Raw genomic sequence first — 19,389 nt, 5'->3', positions numbered from 1 at the left:
AATACACTGTGGAAAATTCTGAAAGAGACAGGAATACCAGACCACCTGACCTGCCTCTTGAGGAACCTGTATGCAGGTCAGGAAGCAACAGCTAGAACTGGACATGGAACAATAGACTGGTTCCAAATAGGAAAAGGAGTACGTCAAGGCTGTATATTGTCACCCTACTTATTTAACTTATATGCAGAGTACATACATCATGAGAAACGCTGGGCTGGAAGAAGCACAAGCTGGAATCAAGATTGCCAGGAGAAATATCAATAACCTCAGATATGCAGAGGACACCACCCTTATGACAGAATGTGAAGAACTAAAGAGCCTCTTGATGAAAGTGAAAGAGGAGAGTAAAAAAGTTGGTTTAAAGCTCACCATTCAGAAAACTAAGATCATGGCATCTGGTCCCATCACTTCATGGCAAACAGATGGGGAAACAGTGGAAACAGTGTCAGACTTTATTTTTCTGGGCTCCAAAATCACTGCAGATGGTGACTGCAGCCATGAAATTAAAAGACGCTTACTCCTTGGAAGGAAAGTTATGACCAATCTAGATAGCATATTCAAAAGCAGAGACATTACTTTGCCAACAAAGGTCCATCTAGTTATGGTTTATTCCAGTAGTCATGTACGGATATGAGAGTTGGACTATAAAGAAAGCTGAGAACCGAAGAATTGATGCTTTCGAACTGTGGTGTTAGAGAAGACTCTTGCGAGTCCCTTGGACTGCAAGAAGATCCAACCGGTCCATCCTAAAGGAGTTCAGTCCTGGGTGTTCATTGGAAGGTCTGATGTTGAAGTTGAAACTCCAATACTTTGGCCACCTGATGCGAAGAGCTGACTCATTGGAAAAGACCCTGATGTTGGGAAAGATTGAGGGCAGGAGGAGAAGGGGACAACAGAGGATGAGATGGTTGGATGGCATCACTGACTCAATGGACATGAATTTGGGTGGACTCCAGGAGTTGGTGATGGACAGGGAGGCCTGGTGTGCTGCAGTTAATGGGGTCTCAAAGAGTCGGACACGACTGAGCAACTGAACTGAACTGAATACCTATTCATGTAAAAACTTTCAATGAGCAACAAAGGGGAACTTAACTTGTTAATGAGTATCAACAAAAATCCAATAGTTAACATCATACTTAATGGTGAGAATTTAGGGGTTTTTTCCCCCTAAAAGATCAAGGCAAGCATGTCTTTTCTCATCATTCCTATTCAATACATACCATAAAGGAAATCCTAGCTAATGCATTAAGACCAGAAAAAGAAATTAAAGATACACAGATTGAGAAAGAAGAAACAAAACTGTCTTTGTTTGTAAATGCTGTAATTATGCACAAAGTCCAAAAGAATTCACCAAAAAACTCCTGGAAGTAACAAGCTTACAGTAAGGTTGAATGATACCATCAGTCAGTCACCTCAGTCGCTCAGTCGTGTCTGACTCTTTGTGACCCCGTGAACCGTAGCACACCAGGCCTCTCTGTCCATCACCAATTCCCAGAGCTTGCTCAAATTCATGTCCATCAAGTGGGTAATACCATCCAACCATCTCATTCTCTGTCATCCCCTTCTCCTCTTGCCGTCAATCCTTCCCAGCATCCAAGTCTTTTCTAATGAGTCAGCTCTTCGAGTCAGGTGGCCAAAGTATTAAAGCTTCAGCTTCAGCATCAGTCCTCCCAATGAATATTCAGCATTGATTTCCTTTAGGATTGACTGGTTTGATTTAGGTCATACCTGAATGGCCTAAATGGTTTTCCCTACGTTCTTCAAATTAAGTCTGAATTTTGCAATAAGGAATATATGATCTGAACCACAGTCAACTCCCAGTCTTGTTTTTGCTGATGGTATAGAGCTTCTCGGAGAAGGCAATGGCACCCCACTCCAGTACTCTTGCCTGGAAAATCCCATGGGCAGAGGAGCCTGGTGGGCTGCAGTCCATGGGGTCGCGAAGAGTCTGACACGACTGAGCGACTTCACTTTCACTTTTCACTTTCCTGCACTGGAGAAGGAAATGGCAACCCACTCCAGTGTTCTTGCCTGGAGAATCCCAGGGATGGGGGAGCCTTGTGGGCTGCCGTCTATGGGGTCGCACAGAGTCGGAAACGACTGAAGCAACGTAACAGCATAGAGCTTCTCCATCTTCAGCTACAAAGAATATAATCAATCTGATTTTGGTATTGACCTTCTGGTGATGTACTCATCTCCTGTGTTGTTGGACATGAGACCTAATATAAAACACTAAATTATAAAACTTTCGGAAGATAACATAGGAGAAAATTTAGGTGACCTTGGTTTTGGTAATGAGTTTTTAGATGTTTAAGACCAAAAGCAAGATCTATGAAAGAAAAAACTGATATGCAGAACTTCATTGAAGTTTAAAATTTCTGCTCTGCCAAGTCACTGAGACAGTGAAAAGACAGGCCACAGACTGGGAGAAAATATTTACAAAGCATATATGTGATAAAGCATTTGTCTTCCAACAACGTAAGAGACAACTATACACGTGGACATCACCAGAGTCAATATCGAAATCAGACCGATTATATTCTTTGCAGCCAAAGACGGAGAAGCTCTATACAGTCAGCAAAAACTGTGGAGCTGACTATGGCTCAGATCCTGAACTCCTTATTGCCAAATTCAGACTTAAATTGAAGAAAGTAGGGAAAACCACTAGGCCATTCAGTTTAGTTCAGTTCAGTCGCTCAGTTGTGTCCTACTCTTTGCGACCCCATGAATCACAGCACGCCAGGCCTCCCTATCTATCACCAACTCCTGGAGTTCACTCAAACTCACATCCATCGAGTCAGTGATGCCACCCAGCCATCTCATCCTCTGTCGTCCCCTTCTCCTCCTGCCCCCAATCCCTCCCAGCATCAGAGTCTTTTCCAATGAATCAACTCTTCACATGAGGTGACCAAAGTACTAGAGTTTCAGCTTTAGGATCAGTCCTTCCAAAGAACAGTTATGACCTAAATCAAATCCCTTATGATTATACAGTGGAAATGACAAATAGATTTAATGGATTAAATTTGATAGACAGAGTGCCTGAAGAACTATGGATGGAGGTTTGTAATGTTGTACAGGAGGTGTTGAGCAAACCATCCCCAAGAAAAAGAGATGCAAAAAGGCAAAACGGTTGTCTGAGGAGGCCTCACACACAGCTGAGAAACAAAGAGAACCAAAAGGCAAGGGAGAAAAGGGAAGATATACCATCTGAAAGCAGAGTTCCAAAGAACAGCAAGGAGAGACAAGAAAGCCTTCCTCAGTGATCAGTGCCAAGAAATAGAGGGAAACAATAGAATGTGAAAGACTAGAGATCTCTTAAAATGAGAGCTACCAAGGGAACATTTCATGTAAAGATGGGGACAAAAAAGGACAGAAATGGTATAGACCTAACAGAAGCAGAAGATATTAAGAGGTAGGAAGAACAAAAAGATCTTCATGACCCAGATAACCACAATGGTGTGATCACTCACCTAGAGCCAGACATCCTGGAATGGGAAGACAAGTGGGCTTTAGGAAGCATTACTACAAACAAAGCTAGTAAAGGTGATGGAATTCCAGCTGAGCTATTTAAATCCTAAAAGATGATGCTGTTGAAGTGCTGCACTCAATATGCCAGCAAATTTGGAAAACTCAGCAGTGGCCACAGGACTGGAAAAGGTCAGTTTTCATTCCAATCCCAAAGAAGAGGAATGCCAGATAATGTTCAAATTACCACAAAATTGTACTCATTTCACATGCTAGCAAGGTAATGCTAAAAATTCTTTAAGCTAGGCTTAAATGGTACGTGAACAGAGAACTTCTGATATACAAGCTGGATTTAGAAAAGGCAGAGGAAAGAGATCAAACTGCCAACATCCGTTGGATCATAAAAAAGCAAGGGAATTCCAGAAAAAACACCTACTTCTTTTCTTGGTTATACTAAAGCCTCTGACTGTGTGGATCACAACAAACTGTGGAAAATCCTTAAAGAAATGGGAATACCAGATCACCTAATCTGCCTCTTGTGAAACCTGTATGTAGGTGAAGAAGCAACAGTCAGAACCAGACATGGAGAAAAGGACTGCTTCCAAATTGGGAAAGGCGTACATCAAGGCTATCTATTGTCACGCTGCTTATTTAACTTATATAGAGAGTATATCATGAGAAAACACCAGGCAGGATGAAGCTCCAGTGGCAGTCGATACTGCTGGGAGAAATCATTAATAACCTCAGATATGCAGATGACACCGCTAATGGCAGAAAGCGAAGAGGAACTAAAGAGCCTCCTGATGAAGGTGAAAGAGGAGAGTAAAAACCTGGCTTAAAACTCAACATTCATAAAACTAAGATCATGGCATCTGGCCCCATCATTTGATGGCAAAGAGATTGGGGGGAAAAATGGAAACAGTTATGGACTTATTTTCTTGGGCTCCAAAATCACTGTGGAAGTTGACTGCAGCCATGAAATGAAAAGATGGCTGCTCCTTGAAAGAAAAGCTATGACCAACATAGAGAGCATATTAAAAAGCAAAGACATCACTTTGCCAACAAAGGTCTATATAGTCATAGTTATGGTTTTTCCAGTAGTCATGTATGGATGTGAGGGTTGGACCATATAGAAGGCTGAATGCCAAAGAATTGATGCTTTCAAACCGTGGTGTTGGAAAAGACTCTAGAGAGTCCTTTGGACTGAAAGGAGATCAAACCAGTCAATCCTAAAGGAAATCTACCCTAAATATTCATTGAAAGGACTGATCCTGAAGCTGAAGCTCCAATAACTTTGGCCACCTAATGCAAAGAACTGACTCATTTGAAAAGACCCTGATGCTGGGAAAGATTGAAGGCGGGAGGAGAAGGGAACAACAGAGGATGAGATGGTTGGATGGCATCACTGACTCGATGGACTTGAGTTTGAGTAAACTCCGGGAGTTAGTGATGGACAGGGAGGCCTGGTGTGCTGTGGTCCATGGGGTCGCAGAGAGTCAGACACAACTGAACAACTGAACTGAACTGAACTGAGTATCTGAGACAAAGAATCAAAAAGAAGTAACACTTGAAAGACTACACAAAAAGAATACAAACAAGCACTTCACAGAGAAATATACACACAAGCAGAATGCACCTCAAGTCCCAAAGATCTTCCATTCTTAACACCAAGAACCTGAGTATGTTATGTTACAGAGAAAAAGGACTTTGTAAATGTGATTAAAGTAAGGACCATGAGCTGGGGTAGAGTACCCTGGATTATCCAAGTGTGCCCAAACTAATCACACAAGTCCTTAGAAACAGTGACCCTTTCCCACCTGTGTTGAGGAGGAATCTAACTATGAAAGGTTAAAAGAAAAACAGCACTGCTAGCTTTGAAGATGTAGAAGTGGTTCAGGAGCCAAAAGAATACCAGTAGCCTCTAGAAACTGGAAACGCAAGGAAACATTCTATCTACCCTAGAGCCTCCAAAAGGAATGCAGCCCAGCTGATATCTTGATTTTAGTCCAGTGAGACCAGTGTTGGACTTCCATTCTATAGAACAGTCAGATAACACATTTATGTTATAAAAGCCACCAGGTTTGTGGTAATGTGTTCACAACAGAAAACCAATTACATATAGTAAGGACATTAGCCCATTATGGTGCTAGTGCCAGCAACAATGGCCCTATACACAGGAGGGTAAGCCACTCTTCCGCTTGCTAAGGCAAAACAGGAACAAATTGTTTTGGGGGAATGTGAGGTGGGTGAGTAGGTACAGATGAAAGTTTTTCCTTTTGTAACCCTGCTATGGCCTAACCAGAAGAAGACAGGCTTCCTTTACCTACTGCAAGACATCCAGAATAGAAAACCAGGTGGACATGCATGGAAGTGGAGCACGAGGTTTGGTTTCCGGCACAGGACTGCTGCAGATGCTCTATCAGCTCCCTTACAGGAGAACCTAGTACAGAACTCCCTTGCCTCCCCTCTTTCCTTCATTTATTTTGTCTCCTAGGGAGAGATGTCCAAATGCCAGACAGAGGGCAGAAGTTTCCTCTGCATTAACTTTGAAACAGGCCATCAAAGAAACTAAGGAAGCTGTATGCCATCAAGGTTCATTACGTCTGTAATTCCTTCCTTTGGCTTGGCTTCCCACTGGAGTACTTGTCCACATTAATGAGTGTCTCCAATGGCTCAGCAGGTAAAGAATCTGCCTGCAATGCAGGAGACATGGGTTTGATTTTTGGGTCAGAAAGAGCCCCTGGAGAAGGAAATGGCAACCCACTCCAGTCTTCTTGCCTTGAGAATCCCATGGACAGAGGAGCCTGGTGCGCTATAGTCCATGGGGTTGCAAAGAGTTACAGACGACTGAGTGACTAAACATACAACATACATACTGGGTTTGCCAAAAATCTTGTTCAGGTTTTTTTGCCTCATCTTCTGGAAAAACCTGATTAAACTTTTTGGCGAACCTAATACGTAACAGGTAATTAAATACAGGCAATAAAACAAAACCATAAAATTATATAATTCTGAAGTAATCAGGTTTTATTAATAGCTTAATTTTTAATATCTTATATACCTATCTATTGAGGTGGATGGATATATAATAGTAATAGGTGGTTAAAATATTATAAACATAACTGTAGAGTACTATAATGTTCTAACGAGTACTGACTACCAATTTACACACGTTTCTCAACTACTGAGTTTCCCTGTCTGTCCATACTTTACACTATCAGTGTGCTATAGGATTCTAAGGCACAATTCAATAATGTACATAGGATTCCTCTGTACAGGGTTCTAATAACACTGATTATCATCGTGACCATGACACTGTCATATAAGTAACATAACTGATAGACTACCGATGTTTTAAAATAATAGAGCAATCTCAGCCCTTCAATGAAAAAACGTTTCACTCTAATACAGAATCTAATGTCAGATAAACCAATTCCTCTTTCCAAAGACTTGGTTATTGGTTATCAGGCAACCTAAGAATACTTTTCAATACAATCCTATGGATTTGTGCTACATATAACCGTATATTTATAAAAGTAGTAAGGATCATAACTGTAATTTTAAGAGATAAAAGGCAATAAAACTTACCTATTACTACCACAGGCAAAGTCACTGATGAATCTTCAAGTAAAGAAGTTTCTTCAACTAATGGCATAGCTTTAACTTTTTGCCCCAAATTATCACCAAAATATTGCACTAATGAATTAAAAATCTCTCCTTCAGTTTCAGTGTCACTGTAGTTTCTTTTAAAAGAAAAACATGGAACAAAAAACAACAGATATATAGTCAATTTAGCCTTTATAAAAATCTGTCTCATTCACTTTTTATTTAGGCCACAAAATATTCAACAGTTCCATAAAAGGAGAAAAGGAAATCCTTTTGATTAATGCTTTCAAATTAGCTACATGTCAATGTACACCACTTTCTCAGAAATCCTAAATACAGTGGTCCCTTGCTATCCAATGGGAGTTGGTTCTAGAACCCTGCCCCCAACCCCCAAAAATCAAAATCCATGGATCCTTAAGTCCCTTTTATAAAATGGCATATTATTTGCATATAACCTACCTACACCCACCCACAGAATCTAAACTGTCTCTAAATTAACTGTATCACCTAATACAATATAAATGCTATGTATGCAGTTGTCTTCATGCAGCAAATTCAAATTTTGCTTCATGAACTTTTTCTTTCTCAAATATTTCCCATCTGCAGTTGGTTGAACCCGTGGATGTAGAACCTGTGGATACGCAGGGCTGACTTTAGCTGCTGTCTCTTTAATGACTTGAAGGCAAGTTTTAAATAAGAAGCTATTTTTAATGACCAAAGACACAGGACTGTATTAGGCATTTTTACAATTATCTGAGATCTCCTAGGAATGGAAAGTGTCTCCTTCATTTTTTTTTCTTCCTCATTAATAAAAAGGTGTGTGCATTAGAGGCAGTATATATATACACGTAGGCTTTCCTGGTAGCTCAGACAGAAAAGAATCTACCTTCAATGCAGGAGACCCAGGTTTGATCCCTGGGTTGGGAAAATACCCTGGAAAAATGAATGGCAATCCACTCTAGGATTCTTGTCTGGATAATTCCATGGATAGAGGAGCCCAGCGGGCTATAATCCAAGTTGGACGCGACTGAACAACACTTCCACTTTTCATGTGGAACAAGATAGCTACATACAGTATTATAAGGAAAAGTTACTGAACTTTTACAATATTACAAATTGTGCGTTTGGGCTAAACAATAAGGTTTATACATCTTATTCTCAGAGATACTGAAAAGTGCAAAGATCTTAATGTTGATTTCCAATCTACCTTCTTTCCCAACTGCCTCCTGAGAAACTAGTTTTGGCATTCTGACACGTTCATGCAGTTAAATGGAGCATCCTCTGAGCACAGTTAATTTTCTGCATTATACGAGATTACTTCAAAACGAATTCCTGAGTTAGAAACAGGCCAATTATCTGAAAGTTAACCTGAGTACTTACTAGTGGGTAAGTATGGTTATTGCTATTCCCCAAATGACAATTATTCCCCAAAATGACAATTATCAATCAGTTATTTCACAAGACTCACTGATCCTAGGGAAGGAAGACAAATGGAAAGAATTAGGCAGAGAGCAATAATTTCTCCTTCCTATAACCGTCCAATTCCCCAAACTACCCTGGGAAAGGGCAGAGTTCCCCAGGATACACTAACAGCTTTCCTTCCCCCAATAATTGGACTTCCCTATCAATACATTGGCCCATTTTGGTCGGAACAGATTTCATTTAATATGGCTACTCCTCACACTGCAAGGCTGCCCCTGGAAGAAACAACTTAAGATCAACTATCCCTTTCAGATCATTTCATCTCTTACCATTGATCAGATCCAGATGTACTAGCTGTCTTGCCTTCTGTTTGACAACTTCTTGCTTGACGACTGAACTCAACATGAGTGAATTATACTTGGGCTTGTCCCTCATACTTTTCCTAAATGTGTGTCAAGGACAGATTCCTCAGCTTCCTTTGGATGCCTCTTTTTTCTTAATATATATATTTTATTGAAGTATTCTTGACTTACAATGTTTCTGGTGCAGTCCTTCAGTTTACATATACACATAAATTATTTTTGAGATTATTTTCTATTATAGGTTGTTACAAGATATTCACTATAGTTCCCTGTGCTATATAGTTAACCTTTGGGGCTTTTTGCATATCTATTTCTTTAAAATTAGAACTCTAGCATTCTATTCACACTAAGTCAAACAAGTGGAATCAAAATGTCATAAATTTTTCAGTTAGGCAAAAATTCATGTTTTTTTTTTAAATATATATTACATACTATTTAAAAGATTTTCTACTATGCTTGATAAAGGTCTGAGAAAGAACATTACAAAAAAAAGATGGAATGGCAAAACTGGAAAACAAACTAAATGAAATCGTGGAAGAACTGAATGAAATACAAGAAGTGAAGCAAACTAGATAAAAGTAAAAGATCATGATATAGTCCAGTAATTTTTAAACAAAGCTACTTATCAGAAACATATCTGGGGCTTTGGAGAAAAACAGCAATATCTGAGCATTTGTATTTTTCAAAAAATTTCAAGATAATTCTGATATGCATTTGGATTTAAAAAAGTGATTACAGGTTTTTCCATTAAATGGTAGGTTTGATGATATAGAACTTTCTGTTGATGAATCATGATACAATGTTATTAAGTAACAGTTACATAATCACAATAGTAAAAGATACTAATCAGCTTTCACAACCCATAGGGAGACAAAAAAAAAAGAGTTGCAAAACAAAATGGGAACATGATTAACAATATAAAATAATTACATACAGTTTGGGGGATCAAAGAAAAGATATACCAATCTGAATGCAGAGTTTCAAAGAACAACAGAGATAAGAAAGCCTTCTTAAGGGAACAATACAAAGAAATAGAGGAAAACAATAGAATGGGAAAGACTAGAGATCTCTTCAAGAAAATTAGGGATAACAAGGGAACATTTCATGCAAAGATGGGCTCAATAAAGGACAGAAATGGAAGGGACCTAACAGAAGCAGAAGATATTAAGAAGAGGTGGCAGGAATACACAGAAGAACTAAACAAAAAAGGTCTTAGTGACCACGACAAGCACGATAGTGTAGTCACTCACCTGAGCCAGACATCCTGGAGTGGGAAGTCAACTGGGCTTTAGGAAGCATTACTACAAACAAAGCTAGTGGAGGTGATGGAAATCCTGCTGAGTTATTTAAAATCCTAAAAGATGATGCTGTTAAAGTGCCGCACTCAAAACGTCAGCAAACTTGGAAAATTCAGCAGTGGCCACAGGATTGGTAAAGGTCAGTTTTCATTCCAATCGCAAAGAAGGACAATGCCAAAGAATGTTCAAACTACTGCACAACTGCACTCATTTCACATTAGAAAGGTAATGCTCAAAATCCTTCAAGTTAGGCTTCAACAGTATGTGAACCAAGAACTTTCAGATGTACAGGCTGGATTTAGAAAAGGGAGAGGAACCAGAGATCAAATTGCCAACAACCAATGGATCATAGAAAAAGCAAGTGAATTTCAGAACACCTACTTCTGTTTCATTGTGCTAAAACCTTTGACTGTGGATCACAACAAACTGGAACATTTTTAAGGAAATGGGAACACCAAACCACCTTACCTGCCTCCTGAGAAATCTGTATGCAGGTCAAGAAGCAACAGTTAGAACTGGACATGGAACAACAAACTAGTTCAAAATAGGGAAAGGAGTACTTCAAGGCTGTCTATTGTCATCCTGCTTATTTAACTTACATGCAGAGTACATCTTGTGAAATGCTGGGCTGGATGAATCACAAGCTGGAATAAGGAGTGCCAGGAGAAATATCAATAACTTCAAATATGCAGATGATATCACCACAATGGCAGAATTGAAGAGAAACTTAAGAGCATCTTGATGAAGGTGAAAGAGGAGAGTGAAAAAGCTGGCTTAAAACTCAACATTCAAAAAATGAAGATCAGGGCACCTGGTCTCACCATTTCATGGCAAATAGATGAGGAAAAAATGGAAACACTGACAGAATTTATTTTCGTATGTTCCAAGATCACTGCGGATGGTGACTGCAGCCATGAAATTCAAAGACGTTTGCTACTTGGAAAAAAGGCTGTAACAAACCTAGACAGCATGTTAAAAAGCAGAAACACCATTTTGCCCACAAAGGTCTGTATAATCAAAGCTGTGGTTTTTCCAGTAGTCATGTACAGATGTAAAAGTTGGACCATAAAGAAGGCTGAGCACCAAAGAACTGATGCTTTTGAACTGTGCTGGAGAAGACTTTTGAGAGTCCCCTGATCAAGGGGATCAAGCAGGAAGATCAAACCAATCAATCTAAAGGAAATGAACCCTGAATATTCATTGGATGGACTGATGCTAAAGCTGAAATTCCAATACTTTGGCCATCTGATGTCAAGAGCTGACTCACTGAAAGACCCTTGATGCTGGGCAAGATTGAGGGCAGGGGGAAAGGAGGTGAAAAAGGATGAGATGGTTGGATGACATCATCAACTCAATGGACGTGAATTTGAACAAACTCCAGGAGATAGTGAAGGACAGGTTAGTTTGGTTTGCTGCAGTCCATGGGGTTGCAAAGAGTCAGACACAACTGAGCAACTGAACTGAACTGAAATAGAGGGAACTTGGAAATACTTTTTTTTAAGACCTTAAATGAGACATAATTCACAAACATCACAAATTTCACCCTTTTATTTTTTTGCCAAGTCATACAGCATGTGGATCGTAGTTCCCTAACAGGGTTCAAACTTGAGCCCTCTGTAGTAAATGCACGTTCTTAATCAAAGGACCACCAGGAAAGTCCAAAATTCACTCTTTTAAAGTGTACAATTCAGGGTTCTAAGTATAGTCACAAGGTTTTGCAATCATTACCAGTAACTCCAGAGAAATTTTACCATCCCAGAAGCAGACACTGCACTTATTAGCGCTCTGTCCTCACTCTTCCCTCCCCGCAGCCACTGGCAGCCACTAATCTACTGTCTTACTGCACGTGCCTACGCCAGAAATTTCAAATAAATGGAACCCCTCATCCACTATGTGGCCTTTGACATCTGAGTTCTTCCACTTAGCATGACCGTAAGGTTCACCCACGTTTTGGACGTATTGGTACTTCATTCCTTTCTAGGCCTAAATAGTATTCCACTGTCTGGATACAACATATTTTGTTTATTCATTCATGAGCTGATGAGTATCTGGATGATTTTCACTTTTTAGCTATTACAAATATTCTATGAACACTTGTGTATAAACCTTTATATGAACGTATGTAATTTCTCTCAGGTATGTTCTTAGAAGTGCACACAATGGCTGGCCCCTATGTTTAACATCTTGAAGAATGGGCAAAGTGTTTCCCAAGTCCCACCAGTGATATGCAGGTTCCAACGTCTCCACATCCTCACCAGCATGTGATTTTTTGTGTTTTGTATTTTAGCTACCTTAGCAGCTGTAAAGTAGCATCTCACTGCAGTTCTCAATGACTACTAATGTTAAGCATCTTTTCATGTGCATATTGGCCATTTGTATTTCCTCTTCAGAGAGTAATTCAAATTAGTTGCCCACTGTCCAACTGGGCTGTTGTTTTTACTGTTGAGTTTTCAATACTGTTTATATATCCTGGACATATGATTTGTAAATATTTTCTCCCATTTCACGGGTTGTCTTTTCACTTTCTTTATATTGTCTTCTGAATCACATGTTTTAATTTTTGATGAAGTCTATTTTTTTGTTGTTGCTGTACTTTTGGTGTCATATCTAAGAAAGCTCTCCCTAATCTAAAATCACAAATCTGTTCTCTTCTATGAGCTTTATAGTTTTGGTTTTTAAATTTATGTCTTTCATCTATTTTAAGTTAGTTTTTTTTACATGGTATGAGGCAGCAGTCCATTTCATTGTTCTGTTTGTGATATTCATTTGTGGCACTATTTGTTGAAAACACTTATTTCCATTTGTCTTGGGATCCCACAGAAGTCAATTTAACACAAGTGAAGGGAATTATTTCTTGACTCTCAGTTCTATTCTACTGATCTATGTTTACCTTTATGCGTGCATCATACTATCTTGATTATTGTTTCTTTGTAGTAACTTGTGAAATTAGGAAGTGTGAATCCTTCAACTTTGTTCATTTCTCAAGAATGTCTTGGCTATTCTGGGTTCCCTGCAATTCCATGTGAGCTTTAAAGTCTTTCCATCAATTTCCAGGAAGAAAAAAAAAAAGGTAGCTAGGATTTTTATAGGATTACATTGAATTTGTATAGAAATTCAAGGAATATTGCCATCTTAAGAACACTAAGCTTTTCAACGCCTGAACATGGGATTCCTTATCATTTATTTAAGCCTTTCATTCTTCTCAGGGATGTTTTCTAACTTTCAGTGTACAAGTTTCACATTTCTTCTGCTAATTCCCAAATACTTCAATCTCTTTGATGCTAGTATAAACTGGATTGTTTTGTTAATTTCACTGTCAGATTGTTCACTGTTAGTATATAGAAATATAACAGATTATTGTATGTTGATCTTGGATTCTGTAATATCACTGAATTCATTTATTAGGTCTAGCAGGTTTTATGTGTGTGTCTGTGTGTGGGCCTCAAGCAATTTGATACTAGCCTCTCCCAAGACTCAAGTAGAGTATGTGGAGCCAAAGTCTTAACTTCTCTTAATTCTCCACTGAGTACAGGTGATTTGTTCTGATTTTCTACCATTGGTCATAAGTTTAACCTTTGTGTACCTAATCCATAATACTGGTATAAACTATTTGTAATAAACTTTCATGGTACTTGATAAATACTGGTTTAACACAGGCATGAAAAACTGAATCAAGAGATGAAATGAAAATAGGGTTCACTGAATTTACATAAAGCAGCAGTGAAACAAAGGCCTATTAGTAAGTATTCTTTGTAAAAAATTCAGAATCTAAATTATAAATTTAGTATTTCTGAACATATTTTACAGTATATGCATACCATATCATGGTCTAAGAACAGTGAAAATTTCCACTTTAGATATCCAACTTGCTGAATGTTTGTTCTGTTTAAAACAAATACTTATTTTGAGTAATAAAAATATCTACTTTTCCTTTATTCGGGGCAATAAATTAGAAAATATAATTAAATTTTAGGAAACAGTAAAGAACAGCACTTTATCCATATGCAAAAAGTTACCCTATTGTTAGGCATCAAGTTAGACAACTATTTGAAATTTAAGATGATTTTACATGCCTTCCATGTTTTGTCTTTGAAACATTATGATCCAAAGTCTCAAAACAAATTAAAAGGATGGCACAGGTAACGTATACGCAGAGTACATCATGAGAAATGCTGGACTGGAAGAAACACAAGCTGGAATCAAGATTGCCGGGAGAAATATCAATAACCTCAGATATGCAAATGACACCACCCTTATGGCAGAAAGTGAAGAGGAACTAAAGAGCCTCTTGATGAAAGTGAAAGTGGAGAGTAAAAAAGTCGGCTTAAAGCTCAACATTCAGAAAATGAAGATCATGGCATCCGGTGCCACCACTTCATGGGAAATAGACAGGGAAACAGTGGAAACAGTGTCAGACTTTATTTTTGGGCGCTCCAAAATCACTGCAGATGGTGACTGCAGCCATGAAATTAAAAGACACTTACTCCTTGGAAGGAAGTTATGACCAACCTAGACAGCATATTGAAAAGCAGAGACATTACTTTGCCAACAAAGATCCGTCTAGTCAAGGCTATGGTTTTTCCTGTGGTCATGTATGGATGTGAGAGTTGGACTGTGAAGAAGGCTGAGCACCGAAGAATTGATGGTTTTGAACTGTGGTGTTGGAGAAGACTCTTGAGAGTCCCTTGGACTGCAAGGAGATCCAACCAGTCCATTCTGAAAGAGATCAGCCCTGGGATTTCTTTGGAAGGAATGATGCTGAAGCTGAAACTCCAGTACTTTGGCCACCTCATGCGAAGAGCTGACTCACTGGAAAAGACTCTGATGCTGGGAGGGACTGGGGGCAGGAGGAGAAGGGGACAACAGAGGATGAGATGGCTGGATGGCATCACTGACTCGATAGACATGAGTTTGAGTGAACTCTGGGAGTTGGTGATGGACAGGGAGGCCTGGCGTGCTGCGATTCATGGGGTCGCAAAGAGTCTGACACGACTGAGCGACTGAACTGGGCTGAACAGAACAAAAGACTTCTCACATCCAGCAATACTCTTCTAAATGATCATTCAAACTAAAATGAAACGTTTTACTACCTGAGTTTAATCTTTGGAAGCATAAGCTTAGATTGTTACCAAATTGATACTACTATAAGAAAAACTGCTAAGTGTTAGTCCCTCTGCTAAGTCACTTCAGTCGTGTCCGACTCTGTGCGACCCCATAGATGGCAGCCCACTAGGCTCCCCCGTCCCTGGGATTCTCCAGGCAAGAACACTGGAGTGGGTTGCCATTTCCTTCTCCAATGCGTGAAAGTGAAAAGTGAAAGTGAAGTCGCTCAGTTGTGTCTGACCCTCAGCGACCCCATGGACTGCAGCCTTCCAGGCTCTTCCGTCCATGGGATTTTCCAGGCAAGAGTACTGGAGTCGGGTGCCATTGCCTTCTCCTGTTAGTCCCTCAGTTGTGTCCAACTCTTTGCAGCCCCACAGACTGTAGCTCACCAAGCTCCTCTGTTCAGGGAATTCTCCAGGCAAAAATACTAGAGTGGGCAGCCACTCCTTTTTCTAGGGGATCTTTCCCAATCAGGGATCGAACCCAGCGTCTCCTACATTGCAGGCAGAATCTTTACCATCTGAACCACTAGGGAAGCCCAAAAGAATGTTCTAAAGTCACAAATGAAGCTACTCTTTATCTTCCGGAACAGTAACTATGGGAAGTTTTCTTCCTCCGAAAGTTAGGAGACAACTTTCTCACAGTCCTTATCCTTTCAGATAAAAGACAAGATCCAAAATGTAGACATTATTACAATTGGTTTTAAAATGCATTCCTAATGAAATCGCTCCCCGCAAAAAATAATATTAGTAAATTATAAACCTTTTCCTAAGGAAATGTTTTAAATATTAAATATTTTCTGTTAAAAATTTTATATAAGAGCTGTTTATGCAATGAAAATATGGTTTATCAACCACAATTTTTATCCTTTTGCTAGCAGGCTTGTTTTCTTTTCTCTCTCAAGATCAAACTACAGCAAATACCTTGTTTTCATCTCCTCCTCCAAATTTCTGTACAAAGAGGTAAGCATATGATATCCACTACCTAGAGTTAGTTGAATGGCCATGAATCCCATGCCATGTCCTTAGAATTCAACTGTATTAAAAGGTGCCAAAAGGTTTTTGGACAGTACCTTCTAAAGGGCATATTATTTTCTCAAGGGCTTCAGTCTAACAAGTTTTCACTAGGAGAACTTGTTTTCTAGAATTCTCCAAAGGGTACCTGATACTCTCAAATCACTGTCAGGTAGGTAACAAATCTGCCTAGCATTTAAAATTCAGCAGTTTATTACATAAAATAATTTCTAATATCCAGAATTTAGAGACTCGTACAAAACTCACTGAGACGGCGGGCAAATCTGGATTACTGAGCTATTACAACAGGAATTCTGAGTTTTCTCTGTACCTAACACCCAACTTTTGCAATTTGGTGAAGCCTCTGGACCTCTTCTTTGAATATTATTATTAAACATATAATAGGATTTACAAGGAAACTAAAAAGTAAACTTGGAATATGTCTTTATGTACTCCTACACTATATTAAATAACCAGTACAGTGACACAAAATAACTACTGTAATCTTGAAGAAATAAACAGTATTTCTAGGTATCTGCAACAACCAGTGTGGCATGAAAACATCTGTGATTTCTACTGATGACCAAGTCACAAATTCTACTGTGGCTTATTGCTTATGTTCACAATTGAAGAACATAGATTTTGGTTAAAGTTGAGTGAAAATGCCTGGTACCATTCTATACATTCAAGTTCATGATCCATCTAAAGTCTATATATGCACCCCAATTAACTCGATCATAATCTCATATTTTACAAATGAAGTTTTGCTTATCATCATCCTAGCACATTTGTGTATACATAAAGCAAAGCATTTTATGAAAGTCTTGGTTAAGTTTAACTTGTCTTTAGGACAAGGTTAAAACTAGTTTCCAGTTGTTTTAGGTCTTTCTATAACTGAATGAGACGTTAGCCAATTGGGCTAGACCTCGTGCATTCACTTTCATTTTAAAACGTATCATCTGTATCAACCCTAAAAACGGTCCCCATAATGTAGGTCAAGAATCTTTTCACATGTTTCAAATTTCTACGATATGCCTGACTTACATGGACTAACATCTTAAAAGTCAGAAACCTATTTGTACCTAGAGCATCACATTTTAAACATTAACTCCCTGCCTCCCTTCAACCCAGTAACTTAGGTTATCAGAGGTTTTTTTTTCTTTTTTTTAACAGAAAAAAAAAAGTTTAAGATGTGGGTGTTAAATTTCTATAATATACGTGACTTAACAAGGGCTAACATCTTAAAAGTCAGAAACCTATTTGTACCTAGAGCATCACATTTTAAACATTAACTCCCTGCCTCCCTTCAACCCAGTAACTTAGGTTATCAGAGGTTTTTTTTTCTTTTTTTTAACAGAAAAAAAAAAAGTTTAAGATGTGGGTGTTAAATTTCTATAATATACGTGACTTAACAAGGGCTAACATCTTAAAAGTCAGAAACCTATTTGTATACCTAGAGCATCACATTTTAAACATAAGTCCCTGCCTCCCTTCAGCCCAGGAACTTAGGTTATCAGAATGTTTTTACAGTAAAAAAAAAAAAAATGTTTAAGATGTCGGGGCGGGGGTACCTCAGAAGCCTTCACTGAAACTTCGCTCTCTCGTTAAGTCTCGGTTCGCAGAGGCTCGGGGCCGCGCCGTCACCCGCACGGCCCAGGGCGAGGAGGAGCGGACGCCAGACGGGCCCGAGGAGCCGAGGCGGGAACCGCGGCCGAGCGGGGCGGCCTCGGCATCCCCCTCAGAGTCGTCCCCGAGTCCCCGCGCGCGCGGCCCGGCCCGGCGCAGCCCACCCGCCCCCGCCCGGGAAGTCACCTGAAATGAGCGGCCAGGGAGCAGCGGCAGCACCACACGGGCATCGGTGGCGGCGCCCCGGGCGCCCGAGCGCGACCGCCTCCCGCGGCGGGGTGGCCCGGTCGGGGCACCCGCCGGGTCGCGGGGGTCCTCGGGGCGCCCCGCGCTTCGCCGTGGTCGCGGCCGCCGGAAGCTGCGGCGCGGCGGCGGCGGCCGGGCTCTGAGGCGGCGGCGGCGGCGGCGGCCCGGGGCCCGCCTCAGGGGAGCCGCTTCCGCTCCGGGCCGCGGGTGGCCGAGGTCTCCGTGCGCCGCTGTGGGGGGCGGGCCGCGGGGGCGGGAGCGCGGCGACGGCGGCGGAGGCCGGCGTGCTCCTCCTCGCAGGTGCGGCGGCGGCCGAGGCCCGCGATTGGCGCAACCGCGCCCGGGGCCGGCCGGGGGCCGGGCCTGACGAGGCGCTGGGGCGGCTGGGGCTGCGCCGAGGCCCGGGCACCGCGGCCGGCCTTCTGGCGTCTGGCCGGCTGGGCCCGGGGCCAGTTACCGGGGAAGAGTGGGCGCTGCTCGCCCCGGCGGCCGGCCGGTCCGCGGGAAGCGACGGCGGGCCTCGCGGCCTCTGCGGCCGGCGCGCCCCGGCGTCCGCAGTCAGGCCGCGCTGTCCTCTCGCCGAGGACGCCCGGGGACACGGCGACTCCCGCTCCACGAAAACCGTTTATTTTATTTTATTTTTTAAAGCGCTTTTCCTCGCGCCGGGCCCGGGGCCAGCCACCCGCAGCTGCCGCGCGCCCGCTTTCTGCTCTGGACCCGGCCTCACGGTCGCCTGGGAGAGCTTGGCGAACGGAGAGGCCCGGGTCCCCAGCCCCGGGTTCTGGTGGGGGGCGTCGGGCGTCCCCGCCGAGGTCCCCCTTCCTTAATAAGTAAGTGGTGATGCTGCTAAAAAATATGGTTGCTCTGCCCTGCCCCAGATTCAGGGACTCGGTGTGTTTTATTTCAGTCCCTCCGAGTGATTATAATGCAGGAAATGGTTAAGAGAGGTACCGAGTAATGAGAGTCCCGTATTCGGTATTTTCAAGAAATGAACACGGGACGAAACCTGGGCAAAGTGCTTGACTGCATATACTGTTATCTGGGAGATGTCATTGGATCACTCCTTCCAAAAAGTGCTGAATATTTTTGCAGTTAAAATCTTGGATGCAGAAGCTTCTGTTTTTAAATACTTTTAAGTTCTCAATTTTTCCTGAATGTCGTCATGAACAAACCTGGACTTAGCAGGTATTTTAGAGTCTATGGCGCTTAAAAGGAAATTTTAGGACTCAGCCTCCCTCCAGGATTATA

General features: G+C 41.2%; 1 protein-coding gene across 3 annotated transcripts in view; it reads right to left on the bottom strand.

Annotated features, from left to right (window-relative positions):
- Window positions 1–18,238, bottom strand: part of OSGIN2 (oxidative stress induced growth inhibitor family member 2) — a 29,598-nt gene extending 11,360 nt beyond the window's left edge. Inside the window, exons 1-2 of one of the 3 annotated variants that reach the window (XM_006056581.4) lie at window positions 18,082–18,238; window positions 7,054–7,208 (exon numbers count right to left, since the gene is read on the bottom strand). In XM_006056581.4, the coding sequence (XP_006056643.3) occupies window positions 7,054–7,208; window positions 18,082–18,125 (199 nt within the window). In that variant the 5' untranslated portion in view covers window positions 18,126–18,238. Of the gene's footprint in view, window positions 1–7,053; window positions 7,209–8,451; window positions 8,472–17,840; window positions 17,985–18,081 lie in introns of those variants that run through there. The other 2 variants (XM_006056580.4, XM_006056579.4) reach the window with 2 other exon arrangements.
- Between the last annotated feature and the right edge of the window lie 1,151 nt (window positions 18,239–19,389).

This window comes from Bubalus bubalis, chromosome 15, assembly GCF_019923935.1.
Source record: "Bubalus bubalis isolate 160015118507 breed Murrah chromosome 15, NDDB_SH_1, whole genome shotgun sequence".
Classification (NCBI taxonomy): domain Eukaryota; kingdom Metazoa; phylum Chordata; class Mammalia; order Artiodactyla; family Bovidae; genus Bubalus; species Bubalus bubalis.
Note: the sequence above shows the minus strand (reverse complement) of the source record. Positions and strands in the feature narration are given on the sequence as shown.